We start from the raw sequence: 19,597 nt of genomic DNA on the forward strand, positions 1-19,597 counted from the left end.
AAGAAAGGTGGGGGTGTTCTGTTGTACATTAAAAACAATGTTCATGCTTGTGTTTTAGAGAAAGTGAAACAGGATGCATATGATACTTTGTGAGTTGAGTTAACCCAAACAAATGGACAAAAAATGAATATAGGTGTAATATATAGGACAAAGACATTATCATTAGCAGACGACAAACTGTTATTTCAAGAACTGTCTAGTTTCTGCAACCGGGATTTATTGATAATGGGTGATTTCAATTTTACTGACATTGATTGGATGACCCTTGAACATGGCCATATAGGTAGTCGCTTGATTGATTTTCTTGGTGACAATTACTTAATTCAGCATGTAAAAGAGCCCACAAGATATGCGAAAGCATAGTAACTGATGTAGAAGTCAGTGAATCTGTTGCTAATAGCGATCACAACTTAGTTAGATTCATACTCCTAAAAAGTTTTAGAATAGATACTTGTGTTTCTAAAATACCCGATTTCAGTAAAGCTCAGTTCGTAGGACTACGTCAGGAGCTTCAGCTTACAGATTGGGAGGCAAAATTAAGCAAAAGACCTGTAGATCAGATGTGGGAAATATTTCAAAATACGCTCACTAAGATGGTTCAAACTTACATTCCTTTTAAGGACAGATGTCCCCCAAATCAGGCTCGCCCAAAGAGGCTCGACAAAGAAAGTGAAAAAAGTATTGCTAAAAAGAGACAGGCTTATAAGAAATATAAGTGCTTGGGTGCATCTAATGACTGAAAGTTATGTATCAATACAGAGAGATTTAAAAAAGACAATAAGAAAAAGAAAACAACAATACGAAATGAACATCGCTGATAAATCCAAAGAAAATCCCAAAGAATTCTATAGTTACATTAGAGATAAAAAGGTTGTTAGGAATCACATTGGTCCACTATTATCTGCTGATGGTCAACTTGAATATTCAAATGAAGGAATGTGTAATATCTTAAACAATTATTTTAGCTCGGTATTCGTAAACGAAACACCTCAAAGTGAAACTCCAAACTGAAACCTGTGAAAAGTCTAGGGTAAACTTACTACGGTAAATATAACAAAAGAAAAAATTAAAAGGTGTATAGATAAACTCAAAGTTAATAAAACACCAGGGCCTGACGGTTGGCATCCAAGAATCTTAAAGGAAATGAAAAATGAGATTGTTGTTCCATTAGAAATTATTTTAAGAAATCCATCATATCCGGAGATGTCTCAAGTGAATGGAAGGTAGCTAACGTTACTCCCATATTCAAAAAATGGTGACAAAAAGAAGCCAAATAACTATAGGCCAATAAGTTTGACTTCAATCATAGGAAAAATAATGGAAACTATCATCAGAGATGCTATCAAACATCATTTAGAAAGTAACCATTTGATAAATGATAGCCAGCATGGTTTCAGACGGAAACGTTCTTGCGTGACTAACTTACTCGAATTCTACAACACAGTTATCTCGAATTATGACAAAAGAAACAATATAGATTTAATATATCTAGACTTTGCAAAAGCTTTTGATACTGTCCCACACGAAAGACTACTTACTAAATTAGCTTTACACGGAATAAGTGGTAGCCTATTAAGTTGGACTAGTAATTGGTTGAATGGTCGAAAATAGAGTTGTTTTAAATGGAAAAACTTCTAGATGGAAAAATGTTACAAGTGGAGTTCCTCAGGGTTCCGTTCTTGGGCCACTTCTATTCATAGTATATATAAATGATATAGACCATGGACTAAAATCTACTGTTTCCAAATTTGCTGATGATACAAAACTGTGCGGAATGGCAAATGATCACTTAAACCAATTAGATATTCAAGAAGATTGAGATAAATTACAGCAATGGTCTGAAAAGTGGCTAATGAAATTTAACACAAGTAAATGCAAGGTAATGCACATAGGTAAAAATAACAGTAAGTACGATTACAAGTTATTTGAAAATTCGTTAACAAAAGTGGATAGTGAAAAAGATCTCGGCGTAATTATCAGTAACAACCTCAAATCATCCAAGCAGTGTATTTCAGCCTCTGAGAAAGCAAATAAGATTCTAGCACTGATTGCGCGATCTTTTGATTTCAAAAGTCCATCACTCATTAACAAGCTATATAAATCGTTAGTTCGTCCACATTTGGAATATGCTGTTTCCGTATACTGTAGTCACCGAACCTCATTAAAGACATTGACAGACTGGAAAAAGTACAAGGGTGAGCCACAAAACTGATTCCAAATATCAAAAATAAATCATGCGAAAATAGACTAAAACATATGAATCTGTTTTCCCTAAAAAAGCATAGACTCAGAGGTGACTTGATACAGGTCTTTAAGATTCTCAAGGGAATTGACAACATCAAAAGTGACAAAATTTTCACACTGAATGAGAATCAGACAAGAAACAATGGTCTCAAACTGTCCGGAAATAGATTCAATTTGGAAGTAGGTAGAAACAACTTTGCCAACCGTATAGTTAATGAATGGAATAAACTTCCTGCACAGGTAGTGCAATGTAGTTCAGTTCGAAGCTTTAAGAATCATTGAGATAAATACCCAAGCAAGATGCTGTAATGATTAAAATTTATTTTATATTATTTGTTTTTGTTTTGTTATCATTTGTCTGTTTGATTTTTATTTGTTATTAGTTATATGTCAATTTATTATTATTTACTATTTACCTGTTTGTTTATTATTTAACTATACCTATGCATTTATTTATGTATTTTATTTGTTATTTACATTATTATAGTTTATTATTTTATTATTTTTTTCGCATCCGACCTAGATATGGACCAAAAGGTCTTCTGTCGGGATGCTCCGCCTTTGTAATCCATTGTAATCCTTTATTGTAGTTGTACCTGCATGACCCCCATACTCTGTAAACTGGCTTCATCATATTTTCTATGGTTATCAAAATTCACGGGTGAAAGAGAGAACGATCGATACAGCCGTGACTTTATTTTTTATAATGCGAGTATTAAGACGCAACATCGTACGTCTGGCAGCTAATGCTGCCCGCGAGATTTTGGCCCGTAGTGAAGTGGTTAATTATATATATAATTATAATATGTATAAAACAATTGGAAATATGTTATATATATCTCTACTGGAAGCATAATAAACACTCTCACAAGAACCACTATCAGTCAAGTTCATAGCACAGAACATCTCTTGAAAGGAAGGCAATCTCACAGAACCGGTGAACTCCGGTGAGCAGGGGAGAAGACGAATGCTCTGTAAAACTGCGGAACTCGATGAGTACAGTAGGAGGTGCAAAGGGGGATGACATAGGGTAAGTACTTGGGTGGAAACATGTTGACTTGGCCAGAAACGACGGCGAGTCTGCTGCTCAGCACTGGCTAGGCGGCGGTGGTTGGGGTAGTAGAGGAGGTTCAACACTCTACGAAGACGACGGTGAAGGAAGACCAGATGAGGCTGTCAGCACTCTGCAAAGATAGGAGAGTGGTAAAGCGGAGGAGGTGGTCCACGTCTATGTGGTGGTGGATGGGGGTAGTAGAAGGGGATCCGGCTGGTAGCATGCAGAACCAGGTCACATGAGGACGTATGGTGGGGTATGAGTTGACCCACTGGGACTGATGATTGACAGGCGACTTCCTGTTACTGCTAGGTGAAGGGAGTGGGATGGAGTGAGGGCTGGGGGCTGCTGCACACTTCACTCTTGGTGAGCATGGTTGTGGAGGCAGAGGTGACCCGAGAGAAGATCTCGGAGACGTACTCTAGAGATGGAAAGAATGTTGTTGCAGGCGAATATTGGTCACCGAAGACACAAGGCAGGTAACTTGCCATAAACTGGGAAGCAGTTAACATCATCAGAAGCATTGGAAGTAGCATTGAAGAGTTTGCATACACAGGGTGGGTAAGAATTCACTTCTCGTAGCTAATGTTTGTAGCTAAGATCCCACTGCTATCACCATATGTTGGGTGTCGTTTAGACTCAACATAGGTTGTAACAAAAGATATTAGAGTTCTGGGTCACAGTTTATTTGATCACTGAATGTACACACCTCTCACTCACTCGATACCCTCTCGCTCTGGTAACCCGCTTACAACTGACTAATGTGCGTCACTTTCCACTGGGCATATTCCATGGTACCATTTTCTCAATTTGGTTCATTTATTCCCTTTTCATACAGAAAGCAACGGACACTCAAAATAATACATTAAATTGTTAAAATTATACAATGATAATTAAATATGTAAACAGAAATGGCAATTTAAGATTCCTTCCTGGAGCTTCGAAAACAAGTTGACACACACACATACACACACACACACACACACACACACACACACACTTCCAATTATGCATTTACTTGCATCTCCTACATGTATACAAGGTGCTACATTGTATATATAATAGTTTTCCCACCAGGACCTTAAGGATTGGGTGTTGTAATGTGCGTGGATGTGGTACAGATGAGAGTAAAAGGGAAGAGATAGGCAGTATGTTTGTGAGAAGAAAGATGTGTTGGCATTTAGTGAAACTAAGTTGAGAGGGAGGGGTGAGTGTGAGTTGGGTAGTGTAGTTGGGAGGTTCTCAGGAGTGAAGAGAGGACAAGGGAGAGAAGGGGTGGCTACACTAGTGAGTGATGAGATAGGTAAGCATGTAGTGGAGTGGATTGAGGTTTCTCCAAGGTTAATGTGGATGAAGGTGAAACTGGGAAGGGAGATGTGGGTTTTTGTAAATGCATGTTGGCCTGGTAGTGAGAAGAGCGTAGAGGAAAGGGAGGCTTTTCAAATGGATTTTAATGAGTACAGGGATTAGGAAGAAATGTCAATGTAGTAGTACTGGGAGACCTTAATGCTAGAGTAGAAAATGAACCAATAGATGGAGTGGTTGAGAAGTGTAGAGTTCCAGGAAAAAATCGTAGTGGAGAGTTGATGGTGAAGATGTGTCTAGAAAGAGAGCAAATACAATGTTTAGGAAGAAAGTCAAGCATAAGTACACATGGTGGATTGAAGGGTGGTAGAGCATTAATGGATTATATAGTGGTAATCAGAAGTATAGTAGGAAGAGGATGTAAATGTTTTAAGGGGAGAGAGTAGGGGGATATCAAATAATTTTTTGGTTGAAGGTAAGTTGAGAGTGGAGGATACATGGAGAAAGAGGAACAGGACAGAAGTTCGGGAGGTGCTTAAAGTGAACAGCTTAAATGACAAAATAAAGGAGTATAAGAAGATGCTGAGAGAAGAGTGGGAGGGAGTGAAGGATAGAGTAGAGCTAGGAGTGGAGGAGGAATGGGAATGGTTTGAGGAGGGAGTGACAAGGTGTGTAAAGATGGTGTGGGGAACAATGAGGACGGGCGGAAATAGAAGGAAGGGTAGTGAGTGGTGGGATGAGGAAGCAAAGAAAGTTGTAGAAGAGAAAAAGCGAGCTTTGACAAATTGGTTATAAAATAGGATGAGAGAATCATATGAGAGGTACAAAGAAAAGAGAAAATAAGTAAAACCTAAGATAAAGGAGGCAAAGAGAAGAGCAGATGTGAAATGGGGTAAGAGTTTGAGAGAAAAAAATTTAAGTAATAAAGAGATGTTTTGGAAAGAAATTAAAAGAGGAAGAGGAGGCGAATCAAGTAGTGAAGAAAAGATAGGTGCAGATGGAGAGAAAATTATGGAAGAGAAGGCAGTAAGAGGAAGATGGGCAGAGTATTTTAGGGAGTTGTTAAATATGAATGGGAATGGATGCTAAGAGGAGACTGTATGAAGGAGTGATTGTGCCAACGGCACTGTATGGGGCAGAAACATGGAACATAAGAGAGGAAGAGAGAAGGAGTTTGAATGTGTTTGAGATGAGGTGTCTGAGAAGTATGATGGGGATTACTAGGCTAGATAGAGTGAGAAATGAGGAGGTGAGGAGGAGAACAGGGGTGGAAAAGGAGCTGTGAGATAGGGTTGATGAAAGAATATTAGGATGGTTTGGACACATGGAAAGAATGAGTGAAGAAAGACTAGTAAAAGAGGTGTGGAAGGCAGATGTGGAGGGAGTGAACATGAGAGGATGTCCTAGGATGAGGTGGATGGATGGGGTGAAGGGGGCTTTGGGGAAGAGGGGAATGTCTGTTGAGGAAGGACAGGAGAGGACAGAAGACAGGGGTGAATGGAAAATGGTTGTATATGGATGATGATGTGATAGCATGAGGTGGAATGGGCGGGTGGATGGGGGGTGAGGTAGTATGTGTGAGCAAAATTTGACACAGCCGGAAGGGATTTCTCCCCGTCCTCTCAGTTTATGCAATGGGGGGATGGAGAGAGGGGGTCACCGATTTAATGAAGCAGCCTTGCTGTGGATGTGCTGTGTCTTGCGACACTGCTTCTGACCCAGGGCAGTGGACAAGGTGCAGGGATGACCCGTCATTCAGGAGGTGCTAAGATAAGAGGGAGGGTGGAGGGGTGTGGAGTGTATTCAGGGATGGAATGGGTGGGAATGATTTTATGCCTTTTTCTTTTTGGCTACCCCCCGTGTAAGGGGGAAAAAGCCTTGGTATATGTATGTATGTATGTTAGATATGAAAGAGGATAGGGAGGGAAAGGTAGTTGCAGTGGGAAGTGCTAAGATAATGACCAAGATGAGTGAGGAAAATGAAGGAGAAATAAGGAAAGATGAAGTGAAAGCAGCTGTTAAGATAATGAAAGCAGGTAAGGCACCTAGGTTGGATGGATGTCATGCAGAATGTCTGAAAAAAGGAGGTACAGTGATGGTGGACTGGCTGGTGAGGTTATTTAATGTTTGTTTAAGAGAGGGTAGAGTGCCAGAGGACTGGAGTGCCTATATAGTTCCACTTTACAAGGGAAAAGGGGACAAGTGTGAGTGTAGTAGTTTCAGAGGGATCTGCTTGTTAAGTGTAGTTGGGAAGGCTTATGGGAGGGTCTTGATTGAGAGGATTGAAAGAGGAACAGAGGGAGTAATTGGCGAGGAACAGTGTGGGATTAAGACAGGTAGGGATTGCTTAGATCAGATTTTTGTGGTATGACAGATATGTGAAATGAGAAAGCTTTAGGAAAAGGTAAGGATGTATTTTTGGCTTTTATGGATTTGGAAAAGGTTTATGACAGGGTAGACAGGATAGCACTGTGGGAGGTATTGCAGATATTTAGGATAAAAGGAAATCTTTTAAGAGCAATCAAGAGTTTTTACAAGAGTAGTAGAGCTTGTGTTAGATTTAGAAATGAGGAGAGTGGTTTGAGGTAAAGGTGGGACTTTGCCAGAGATGTGTTATGTCGCCTTGGCTGTTCAATTTATACATGGATGGGGTGGTGCGAGAGGTAAATGCAAGGGTAGTGAGTAGGGGATTGGAGATCGTTAAAGAAAAGTGGGAGATAAGCCAGTTGTTGTTTGCTGATGACACTGTGCTTGTAGTAGGATCAGAGGAGGGATTGAGAAAGTGACAGTGTTTGGGAAGCTGTGTGAAAGAAGGAAGTTGAAGAAAATTTTAGGTAAATGTAAGGTGATGAGATGTACAAGGGGAGAAAGTGGCAGTAGACTGGAAGTGAATATTAGGGGAGAGAGACTGGAGGAAGTGGATAGTTTTAGATACTTCGGTATGAATGTGGCAGGAAAGGGACGAGTGGAAGTGAAGGTAGAATGTTGATTGAGAGAAGTGAGTAAATGCCTTGGAGGATTAAAAAGTGTAATGAGAAATAGACATTTGGGAATGGATGCTAAGAGGAGATTGTATGATAGGGGTTACTAGGCTGGATAGGGTGAGAAATGAGGTGAAGAGGAGAACAGGAGTGGAAAGGGAGTTGGGAGATGGGTTGATGAAAGAGTATTGGGATGGTTTGGACACATGGAAAGATTGAATGAAGAAAGATTAGTAAAAGAGACATGAAAGGAATAGGTGGAAGGAGTGAACATGAGGGGTTGACTTAAGATGAAATGGATGGATGGTGTAAAAGGGGCATTGGGAAAGAGGGGAATGTCTGTTGAGGAATGATGGGAGAGGACAGAAGATAGGGGTAAATGGAGAATGGTTGTGTATGAATGATGATGTGGTGCATGAGGGGAAGTGGGTGGGGGATGAGGAGTGAGGGAGTATGTGTAAAAAATCAAATAATGCAGTCCGAAGGTATTACTCCCTGTCTCCCCCTTTTCTTCATAAGGGGATGGAGAGGAGGGTTCACCAATTTAACGAAGCAGCCTTGCTATGGATGTGCTGTGTCTTGCAACGCTGATTCTGACCCAAGGCAGTGGGCGAGATGCAGTGATGATTCGTCATCCAGGAGGTGCTAAGATAAGACGGAGGGAAGGGAGGTGGATGGGAGTGGAGTATGTTGGGGATAGAATGGGTGGGAGTGGATTTTATGCCTTTGTTATTTGGCTACCTCCCTTGTAAAGGAGAAAAAGCCTTTGGTATATGTATGTAGCATGTTATAGGTTTCACCAACAATTTTGTTTATCTGTTTGTCAGGAGACATATAGTTTGTGATGATTATTCCCAGGTCTTTTTCAGATCCTACTTCCTTACTTCCTTTTCACCAATTTTATATTGTCCTGATATCCTTTTTTCACTTTTTCCAAATTCCATTATGCAACATTTCTTAATGTTGAAGTCCACTTTCTACTTTGGACTCTATTCCCAAACTCTGTTTAGATCTCTCTGCATTGAGTCATATTCCTTTTCAGTACTCACTTTCTGTAACAGTTTTGTGTCATCTGGAAAGAAGCTCGTATAATATTCCACACCCTTGTCCATGTCATTCACATAAATAGCAAACATTATTGGAGCCAATACTGATCCTTGTGGAACTCTTATCTCTGAGCACTACCCTCATTTTCCTTCCATGCAAAAAGTCCTCCATGCATTTCAGTAGTTTACCTTGTATCCCTCCTATGGTTTCCACTTTTCTTAATATTTTTTGTGTGGGACTTTATGAAAAACATTTTGTAGATCTATGAAAGCACAATCAGCCCATTCGTCCATTTCCTGTATTATATCTAGTAGTCTTGAGTAAAAACAGATCAAATTTGTTGTAAATGATCTTTCCTATCTAAATCCAAATTGTCTCAGATTTAGTATATTGTTGTTCTCCAGATGTTTTATCCATCTACTTTTATAACTTTTTCACAAATTTTGGCTACCATGTTTGTAAGGGAAACCGGTCTGTAATTTGTAGGGTCTTCCTTATTTCCTTCTTTATAGATTGGTATGATAACAGCATTTTCCAGTCTTATGGTATTTTTCCTTCTTTGAGTGAGCAACTTATTATGTTATATATTTTGTCTATTAGTTCTTTACATTCTTTTAATATCCAGTTTGCTATTCCACCTGGGCCGTGCGATTTCCTGACATCAACGTTCATTATTCATTCCATCAGTTCTTTCTGTGTTACTATTATTTCCCTCATTGGGTGGGGGAGGGATTTCACTTCTTGATTTGTTTAGAGTAGGTGGAGCAAGTATAGAGTCCTGGGTTTCTGTGTTGCTGTGATATGAGAAAAGGAAGGGCAGGTGCTGGTGTGCTATCCTTCTTTGGTGAATAAATAGATATATACTGGCAGGAAAGTGATGGGAGTAGTGTGAGAGAGTGTAAAAAAATGACTCATTGGCCCAATGTGGGGATTTTTTGTGCTTTTGGCCCCCTCAAGTAGCGTTTCATGGGCTCAATTATTCCATAAGGAAAAGGCATCTTACTCTTGCTGTCAAAGGGTTCCACTGGTGCAACCTCTTGCAGACCTGACACAATAGCACCTAAAACAATACTGAAACTATATTGGAGTGAAATGTGAATTAGTTGCAACTTGACACTAGCATTTTCAGTTGTTATTTTTGTTTTTTCCAAGTTTTTATCATTTTTTTTTTATGATGGGGGACTAAAATGCCAAACAACTTCCCCATTGCTGTATTCCTTTGCATATGCTATGAAATTTAATTTGAATCTAATGTTATAATAGCATCTTCTTGTTTTTCAGCCATAGGTTTGATTTCTGTAGGAAATATACCATAAAATATGGGATTACCAAACCCCAGCTCTACCTCTGATTAGATCTGTGGTAAAGTACCAGTTGTTGTAGGCCAGTTGAGGTTCAAAGGGATTTATTTTAAACAATAACAGATCAAGAAAGGAAAAGGTGAAAAAGCCTGCAAATACATATACAAATAAGGCACAAGCAGACAATACAATAACATACAAAATTAATTAATCCACTATCTACTATGATGATGATTAATTCATTTAAATGTTATGAAATCCCTCTTATCAGGAGGCTGGGATGGTGCCCCTTACAGAGGACTTTGTATCACAGAATTTAATGAACTATGCCCTTGGTTCAACTCCATGGGTTCAAAATGCCATCACCTCGACCTATGTCACAAGAAGTAATGCCCTAACCCACTCATCCAGCAAGTCCTCTTCTGTATATATATATGTATATATATATATAATACATATATAGAATTATTTATGATATAGTCATATAATGAGTAAAAATCAAAGCCAACAATGGCGACTCAGCCAGCAGGTTATGTCTCATTGGTGTACAGAGGGAGACTGATGTGACTGTCCCCAATATGATGGGCATTGACTACTTATGCCATGTCACAAAACAAAAGCCACTTATCTTGCACAGAACAGCATTCATATACAAATTAGAATATAATTGTATGGATTTACATTTTATAGTACTACAAATCACTGTTGTTGTGTTGTCATCCATTCATTGGAAATGGTTGACAGGTGACTAAAGTCTGTTAACATTCCTATATCATTCTAGGAGCATTTCTTGTTTAGATAATAAACTATGTTTCTTAAAGGAACCACAGTTGTTAAATAATGTGAGACATTAACTGTAATTTTTTTCTTTTTTTCTATGTTTTTTTATTTTTTTATTCTTTTATTATTTTTCTTCAGCAATTATCCAGAATGGGCTGTATTTGCTGGTGAATGCAGTACTGGTGAAAACTGCATTACTCCTGGCCTTTATGCAATGGTTGGTGCTGCGGCAGTACTTGGTGGTGTCACCCGTATGACTGGTAAGTGCTCTTAATTCAGGCCACAATGAACACTGGAAAAGTGATTCATAACCTGGGGTGCATCCCTTGGGTATTTGTCAAATGAAAACGGGCATTGTGAAATATGTTGGCTGTATGGCTGTTCTGTTGCTGTGCATTATTATTATTGTTATATGTACCGTGTTTTTCGGACCATAAGGCGCTTCGTACCATAAGGCGCTTCGTACCATAAGGCGCACCCGTAATTTGCTATTCCCCGTCCTTACATAAGGCGCGCCTGACCATAAGGCGCACCTGATCTCGTCATCGGATAATGATGCATATGTGAGTGCATTCAGAACTGAACATTTTCGTTGTTGAATGAGAAAAATTGGTTGGGATTTAGCAAAATCAGACCACCTCCATGGACGGTCTGCCCTGCTAATACCCCTATTAAAAAAAAAAAAAAAAAAAAAAAAAAAACATAAACACGTTACGGGAATTGTGGGGAATAAAATCAGCATTAGCAGTTTTATTCCCGGAATTCTCTATTCACTTAAAGACACAAGATTACAAATGAAGGTAAATTTTTAGTTTCGACCATGGGTGCAATATAGTAATAGGAAGTTAATTATTAATTTTGTAAATTATAATGTATCAACCAAATATGCAATTTTGTGAGCGGAAATAAAAAACAACAACAAAAAAGCTAAAACATATTTCGTAAGTAACGAAATCATGTCGGACGAATGGTACGCCATGTTTGTTATGATAGATGCCGACGTCGAAGAAATGAAAGGATGATAAATTCGTCTAACCTAACCTAGCCTGTGTTTAATAAATAATTACCAGCAAATTATATGTCATCCAGCTCGTCTTCGTTGTCGTCGTTGTAAGAGACGTTAGTGGGCTTTTCAACCACTCTCTCAGCTTGCGGGGTATACAAAGTTCTTGCAGCTTGAAGGAATGCATGTATCTCCGCTCCATAACATTCCTTCAAGAAAATGTACCTGGCGATGTACTGTCGGAAGTACCGAGGCTGTCAATTGACAGACGACAAGATGGCATCCCGATCCTATGCAAAGTATTTGTTATTTTCATTTCTGCCCACAAAATTGCATATTACGTTGATATATTTTAATTAAAAAAATTAATAATTCATTTTCGATTGCTATATTGCGCCCATGGTCGAAACTAAAAAAATACCCAAATGACTACAGTCTGAGTGGAGCAAGACTAGACCAATGCTAAATGGCTGTCTATGTTGTGGACGCTATCATGTCATAGTCATGATAGCGTGAATGAATGCAGTGGCATGGACTTGAAAACTGTCGAAGTTTTTGCAATTTTCTTGTCAAGATACATGCATCTTGGTTATAACTTAGTTGTAACTTTTGCTAGGCCTATCATGCACTGTCGCCGTCGGCAGGCTAGCTACGAAATGTGTCAAAATAGTACGTCACTGTCCGAGGCATTTTTTTGCACTGAAGCCACACATAAGGCGCACCTCACGATAAGGCACACCACCCGATTTTGGCCGATTTTAAGGATTTTGCCTGCGCCTTGTGGTTTGAAAAATACTGTATATATATATATATATATATATATATATATATATATGTGTATATACACATTTTAACAACCACAATACACTTTAATTCTAAGCCATCAACATCACGAGACCCAATGGAGGCCGACATGCAGAAATTGAAATGCGATACTGCCAAGGACTCTAGTCCTTGGCAGTACTGCATTTCAATTTCTGCATGTCGGCCTCCATTGGGTCTCCCGATGTTGATAGCTTAGAATTAAAGTGCATTGTGTTTGTTAAAATGCATCTCTAATCACTGGGACCCATTCAGGGGAAAAAAGCCTATGGTATATGTATGTATATTTATATATATATATACATATATATATATATATATATATATATATATATACATATATATATATATATATATATATATGTACATACATACATACGCACTGAATGGTTCCCAGTGATCAATTAATATCTTTTTCAACCACATTTCACTTTTAATTCCATACTATCGCAAACGAGACTGAGAATCGCTCGTTTGCAATGGTATGGAATTAAAAGTGATATGTGGTTGAAAAAGATATATATATATACATATATACATACAGTGTTTCGGAAGAAAGTCAAGCATAAGTACACATGGGAGAGGGTGGTGGATGGAAGAGTGGTAGATACAGCCTTAACCTCTTCAGTATGGACCAAAATCTCGCGGGCAGCATTAGCTGCCTGACGTACAATGTGTCGTAATAATACTCACATCATAAAATATAGTCACCACTTATATTGATCGTTCTCTCTTTCACCCGTGAATTTTGATAACCATAGAAAATGTGATGAAGACAGTTTAGAGAGTGTGTCATTACACAGGGGCAACTACAATAAATATAATCAAGACGCCGATATGGCAGCCTCGCGTATCCACTTGCTCCTCATGCCGCCTACGTATGCGGCACCATATGGAAGGGGTTAATGGATTATGTAGTGGTAAATAGGATTATGATAGGAAGAGTTAAGGATGTACATTTTGCAAAGGGGAGAGGGTGGGGGAATTATCAGATCATTTTTTGGTGGAAGGTAAGTTGAGAGTGGAGGATAGATGGAGAAAGAGGAAAGGGGCAAAAGGTAGGGAGGTGCTTAGAGTGAACTCTTTAAGTGAAAAGGAAAAGGAGGAGGAGTACAAGAAGAAGCTGAAGGAGGAGTGGGAGGGAGTGAAGGATAGAGTAGAGCTAGGTGTGGAGGAGAAATGGGGATGGTTCAAGGAGGGAGTCACAGAGTGCAAGAATGGTGTGGGGAACAAGAAGGACAGGAGGAAATAGAAGGAAGGGTAGTGAATAGTGGGATGAGGAAACAAAGAAGGTTGTAGAAGAGAAGAAGCCAGCTTTCACAGTTTGGTTACAAAATAGGATGAGGGAGTCATATGAGAGGTACAAAGAAAAGAAAAGAGAAGTAAAGCAAAAGGTAAAGGAGGCAAAGAGGAGAGCAGATGTGAAATGGGGTAAGAGTATGACAGAAAATTTTGAAAGTAATAAAAAGATGTTTTGGAAAGAAATTAAGAGAGGAAAAGGAGGCAAATCAAGTAGAAAAGAAAAGGTAAAAGGTGCAGATGGAGAGATGATAATGGAAGAGAAGGCAGTAAGGGGAAGATGGGCAGAATATTTTAGGGAGTTGCTAAATGTGAAGAAGGATAGGGAGGGAAAGATAGCTGCAGTGGGAAATGCTAAGAAAATGACCATGGTGAGTGAGGAAAATGGAGGAGAAATAAGGAAGGATGAAGTGAAGGCAGTTGTTAAGATGATGAAAGCAGGTAAGGCACCTGGTCTGGATGGATGTCATGCAGAATGTCTAAAAAAAGGAGGTACAGTGATGGTGAACTGGCTGGTGAGGTTATTTAATGTTTGCTGGAGAGAGGGTAGAGTGCCGGAGGACTGGAGGAGTGCCTGTATAGTTCCACTTTACAAGGGAAAAGGGGACAAGTGTGAATGTAGTAGTTTCAGAGGGATTAGTTTGTTAAGTGTAGTTGGGAAGGCTTATGGGAGGATCTTGATTGAGAGGATTAGGAGAGGAAGAGAGGGAGTAATTGGTGAGGAACAGTGTGGAATTAGGACAGGTAGAGGTGTAGATCAGATCTTTGTGGTAAGACAGATATGTGAGAAAGCTATAGGAAAGGGGAAAGATGTTTTTTTGGCTTTTATGGATCTGGAAAAGGCTTACGATAGGGTAGACAGAGAGGCACTGTAGGAGGTTATGCAGATATACAGGATAGGAGGAAAGCTTCTGGGAGCTGTCAAGAGTTTTTATGAGAGTAGTAGAGCTTGTGTCAGGATTAGAAATATAGAGAGTGAGTGGTTCGAGGTAGAGGTGGGACTTCGTAAAGGATGCGTTATGTCACCCTGGCTGTTCAACTTATACATGGATGTGGTAGTGCAAGAGGTAAATGCAAGGGTGGTGGGACAGGGATTGGAGATGGTTAAAGAAAATGGAGAAAAGTGGGAGGTGAGCCAGCTGTTGTTTGCAGATGACACTGCGCTTTTAGAAGGATCGGAGGAGGGACTGAGGAAGTTGGTGACAGTTTGGGAGAGTATGTGATAGAAGAAAGCTAAAGATAAATGTGGATAAAAGTAAGGTGATGAGATGTACAAGGGGTGAAAGTGGCAGTAGACTGGAAGTGAGCATAAAGGGTGAGCGACTGGAGGAAGTGGATAGTTTTAGATACTTGGGTGCAAATGTGGCAGGAAAAGGTGGAATGAAGGTGGAGGTAGAATGTAGATTGAGAGAAGCAAGTAAATGCCTTGGTGGATTGAAGAGTGTAATGAGGAATAGACATTCGGGAATGGATGCTAAGAGGAGACTATAGGAAGGAGTGATTGTGCCAACAGCACTGTTTGGGGCAGAAACATGGAACATAAGAGAGGAAGAGAGAAGGAGTTTGAATGTGTTTGAGATGAGGTGTCTGAGAAGTATGATGGGGGTTACTAGGCTAGATAGAGTGAGAAATGAGGAGATGAGGACGAGAACAGGGGTGGAAAGGGAGTTGGGAGATAGGGTTGATGAAAGAGTATTAGGATGGTTTGGACACATGGAAAAAATGAGTGAAGAAAGACTAGTGAAAGAGGTATGGAAGGCAGATGTGGAGGGAGTGAACATGAAGGGACGTCCTATTATGAGGTGGATGGATGGGGTGAAGGGGGCTTTGGGGAAGAGGGGAATGTCTGTTGAGGAAGGACGGGAGAGGACAGAAGACAGGGTTGAATGGAGAATGGTGTATATGGGTGATGCTGTGATTCATGAGGTGGAATGGGCAGGGGGATGAGGTAGTATGTGTGAGCAAAATTTGACGCAGCCCGAAGGGATTTCTCCCTGTCTTCTCCTTTTATGCATGGGGAGAGGGAGAGGGGGGGGTCGCCGATTTAATGAAGCGGCCTTGCTGTGAATGTGCTGTGTCTTGCAACACTGCTTCTGACCCAGGGCAGTGGACAAGGTGCAGGAATGACCCGTCATCCAGGAGGTGCTAAGATGAGAGGGATGGTGGAGGGGGTGTGGAGTGTATTTAGGGATGGAATGGGTGGGAATGATTTTATGCCTTTTCCTTTTTGGCTACCTCCCTTGTAAGGGGGAAAAAGCCTTGGTATATGTATGCTCGCCATATATATATATATATATATATATATATATATATATATATACATGAGGAATGCCGCAGCAGAATGTACTAAGCGCCAACTTTATCATTCGCCAGAAAACGAGGTTAAAGTCTTGGAATGTTTTGGAAAGGGTTAACAGCTGTACAATAGAGCTAGAGTAAAGTTATATACACCAAATGAAAGCCCTGAAACACATATATAACATGTATTAAAGCAGAGGAAACCTCAAATCATCATCTGAAAAAAGATATATATATATCATTAGTCTGTACTCACCTATGTTGTTGTTGTTGTCGTTCCCTAGACTGTCTGTCCGAGCAGTCCCGTCTCCCCAAGGAATGCTACAGCCGAAACTGGGTTTTCCCACAAATCCTTTATAGAGTGTATGTTGTGTTGTTTGCGTGCATGATTGTGTATAATGCAGTCTTCCATTATGTGTTGTATGGTATGGGGTGAAGTGTTACATCCTGGGCAGCTGTTCACACTGCGGTCATCCAGCCTATTCTGGTAGCTTAGAAGTGCTGGGATGGTGGCCGCACCGCAGTCTGGCCAAGTGGACTCTGTCCTTTCGTGGGAGAGAGGATTCAGAAGGGTGGATATCAGGGGGTCTGGCATGCAGCAGTGTGTTGTCTTTCAGTGTGTTAATGGAGCTGTGAGTGATATGATTATGAATATGTTTCCGGAGGCTGGTATTTGGTGGTTGTGGAGGAAGAGAAGAGAGTATTTGTGCGTAATAAAGGTCTTTGGGTGTTGTTTTAATGTTTCTTGGTGTGTGTGGGTGTTCTGCTATGTAGTGTAGCGGGTGTGATGTGTTTGTGGTGACTGCGGCAAGTGTTTGTGTGCCTCTCATGTCGAGGTGGTCCTTGACTTTGAGGACTTTTGTTTCATGGTGTAAATGGTCTTTTGGTGTTGTATTTGTGCAGCCTGTAATTGTTTTTAGGGCTTTGTTTTGTATGATTTGAAGGGTGTTGTGGTGTGTCTCACTGAGATTAGGAGCCCATGCAGGACTCGCATAATTCAACACTGAGCGTATGCATTGTTTGTATATTGTTATATTAGTTTCTTTGTTTTGTCCAAATGTCGTTCCAGTGATTGACTTAAGTGCGTTAAGTCTAGGTGTGCATTTGTTTTTTATGTTTGTGATGTGTTGTTTGAAAGACATGGATGTATCGTATGTTACACCAAGAATTTTCGGTGTGTTTGTGTGTGGTATTAGAGTGTTGTTGATGTAGAGATGAGGTATGTATTTGTGTTCTATTGTCCAGCTGGTGAGAAGTGTTGCTGTAGATTTTGTTGGAGCTATTTTGAGTCTGTGATGAACCATGTGTTGAGTGTATCAAGGTATGTCTGGATTATTTCTGCAGCTTTGTCTGTGTTACGATGTGTGCATGTGATTGTTATGTCGTCTGTGTAGGAAGAGATTTGTATTTCTGAGGTGTCTGGTGTGGGTAAGTCATGCATGTATAGATTAAATAGTGTGGGGGATAGAACTGAGCCCTGTGGTACTCCATTCTTAATGTTTCTGATGTGCGATGATTGGCCATTATATGACACATAAGCATTCCTACCTGCCAGATAATTGGCCAGCCATCTTTTGGTGTTATTGTGCATGTCTGTGTTATATATTTTATTTGTTAGGTTGTGGCGGGGGATAGCATCAAAAGCTTTACTAATGTCTAATGTTATGAGAAGTGTTCTGTGGTGGGGCCTATCTGAATTGATGCCATCTAAAATTCTTTGTGTGAGGTTTATCAGAAGAGTGTTTGTGGAGTGTAGTGGCCTAAAGCCGTGTTGTGAGTCAGCAAGGGGAATATGTGGTGTGACAAGTTTAAGTATTAGGCGTTCAATGACTTTAGAGGGGGTGCAGAGAAGTGTGATTGGGCGGTGTGATGTTAGGATTGTTGGGTCTTTGTTTGGTTTTGGAATGGTGATTATTTTACCATGCTTCCAGATATCGGGTATAGTGTTGTGTGAATAGCTGTAGTTTGCAATGTTTGTGAGTGCGTGTATACCTTGTGGTCCAATGTGTTTTAGGTGGATGTTGCTTATGTTATCAGGGCCACAGGCAGATGAGTGCTTGAGATTATGTATTATGAGTTTTGTCTGACTGTCTATGAAGGGTGTATAGTCTGAGTCTGTGGGGAACTCTTTCTTACGTCGAATGGTGCGTCGGTCGTCACCTATGTTGAATGATTTTGGTGTCTTGGTATCTTGTACTTCTTTCGCACAATCTTGAGGTAACACTAACTTTCACTGTCTTTATACACACATTTCCTCCTCCCTCCTTCCCCCAGTGACGATTCTAGGACTTTGAAAGTGGGGGGGGCCAGTTCAGGGCCAACATAGATGTGACGGGGAATAGAAGGTTAGTTGCAAGCAAAATTAACCTTCACGAGTGGGGGAATTCAGGAATATATATATATATATATATATATATATATATATATATATATATATATATATATATATATATATATATACATAGAGAGAGAGAGATATACATACAAAACTCATTACATATATAGACATATGAAGGGAGGTCAAGAAGGTACATAGTCGACTGACATTAGTAAATTTAAGAAAGATAGGGGTATAGGGAAGATTGTAAGACATAGTTTTGCAAACAGAAGTGTGGATAAATGAATTAATGACAAAGTCACCTGGGTAAAGATGGAATGTGTGCAAGAAAAGAAAGTCACATAAAAAAAAAACTAAATAATCCTAACTTCTAAACAGAACAGAACCAAACACAGATCCATAAATTATTTCAATCTCATTTTTTTGCACATTCACTCTTAAAAGTTTTTGGACAAGATAAAAATAGGAAAAATTTGGAAATAGTAGATTTTAGTCCATGGTCTATATCATTTATATATACTATGAATAGAAGTGGCCCAAGAATGTAACCCTGAGGAACTCCACTTGTAACATTTTTCCATCTAGAAGTTTTTCCATTTAAAACAACTCTGTTTTCAATCATTTAACCAACTACTAGTCCAACTTAATAGGCTACCACTTATTCCGTGAGAAGCTAATTTAGTAAGTAGTCTTTCATGGGGGACGATATCAAAAGCTTTTGCAAAGACTAGATATATTAAATCTATATTGTTTCTTTTGTCATAACTCGAGATATCTGTGTTGTAGAATTCGAGTAAGTCATGCAAGAATGTTTCCGTCTGAAACCATGCTGGCTATCATTTATCAAACGGTTACTTTCTAAATGATGTTCGATAGCATCTCTGATGATAGTTTCCATTATTTTTCCTACGATTGAAGTCAAACTTATTGGCCTATAGTTATTAGGTTTCTTTTTGTCTTCTTTTTTGAATATGGGAGTAACGTTAGCTACCTTCCATTCTCTTGGGACATCTCTGGATATGATGGATTTCTTGAAAATAGTTTCTAATGAAACAACAATCTCATTTTTCATTTCCTTTAAGATTCTTGGATGCCAACTGTCAGGCCCTGGTGTTTTATTAACTT

The 19,597-nt window shown here is 39.6% G+C and overlaps 1 protein-coding gene across 6 annotated transcripts in view; it reads left to right on the top strand.

Moving 5' to 3' along the window:
* Positions 1-19,597, top strand: part of ClC-c (chloride channel protein 3) — a 350,410-nt gene that overhangs the window by 278,433 nt on the left and 52,380 nt on the right. For all 6 annotated transcript variants that reach the window (XM_076213815.1, XM_076213817.1, XM_076213820.1 and 3 more), the window contains one exon: positions 10,851-10,972. In XM_076213815.1, coding sequence (XP_076069930.1) covers positions 10,851-10,972 — 122 coding nt within the window. The remainder of the gene's footprint in view (positions 1-10,850; positions 10,973-19,597) is intronic.

Source organism: Oratosquilla oratoria, chromosome 32, assembly GCF_046742065.1.
Source record: "Oratosquilla oratoria isolate Oo_2021 chromosome 32, ASM4674206v1, whole genome shotgun sequence".
NCBI classification, from domain to species: Eukaryota; Metazoa; Arthropoda; class Malacostraca; order Stomatopoda; family Squillidae; genus Oratosquilla; species Oratosquilla oratoria.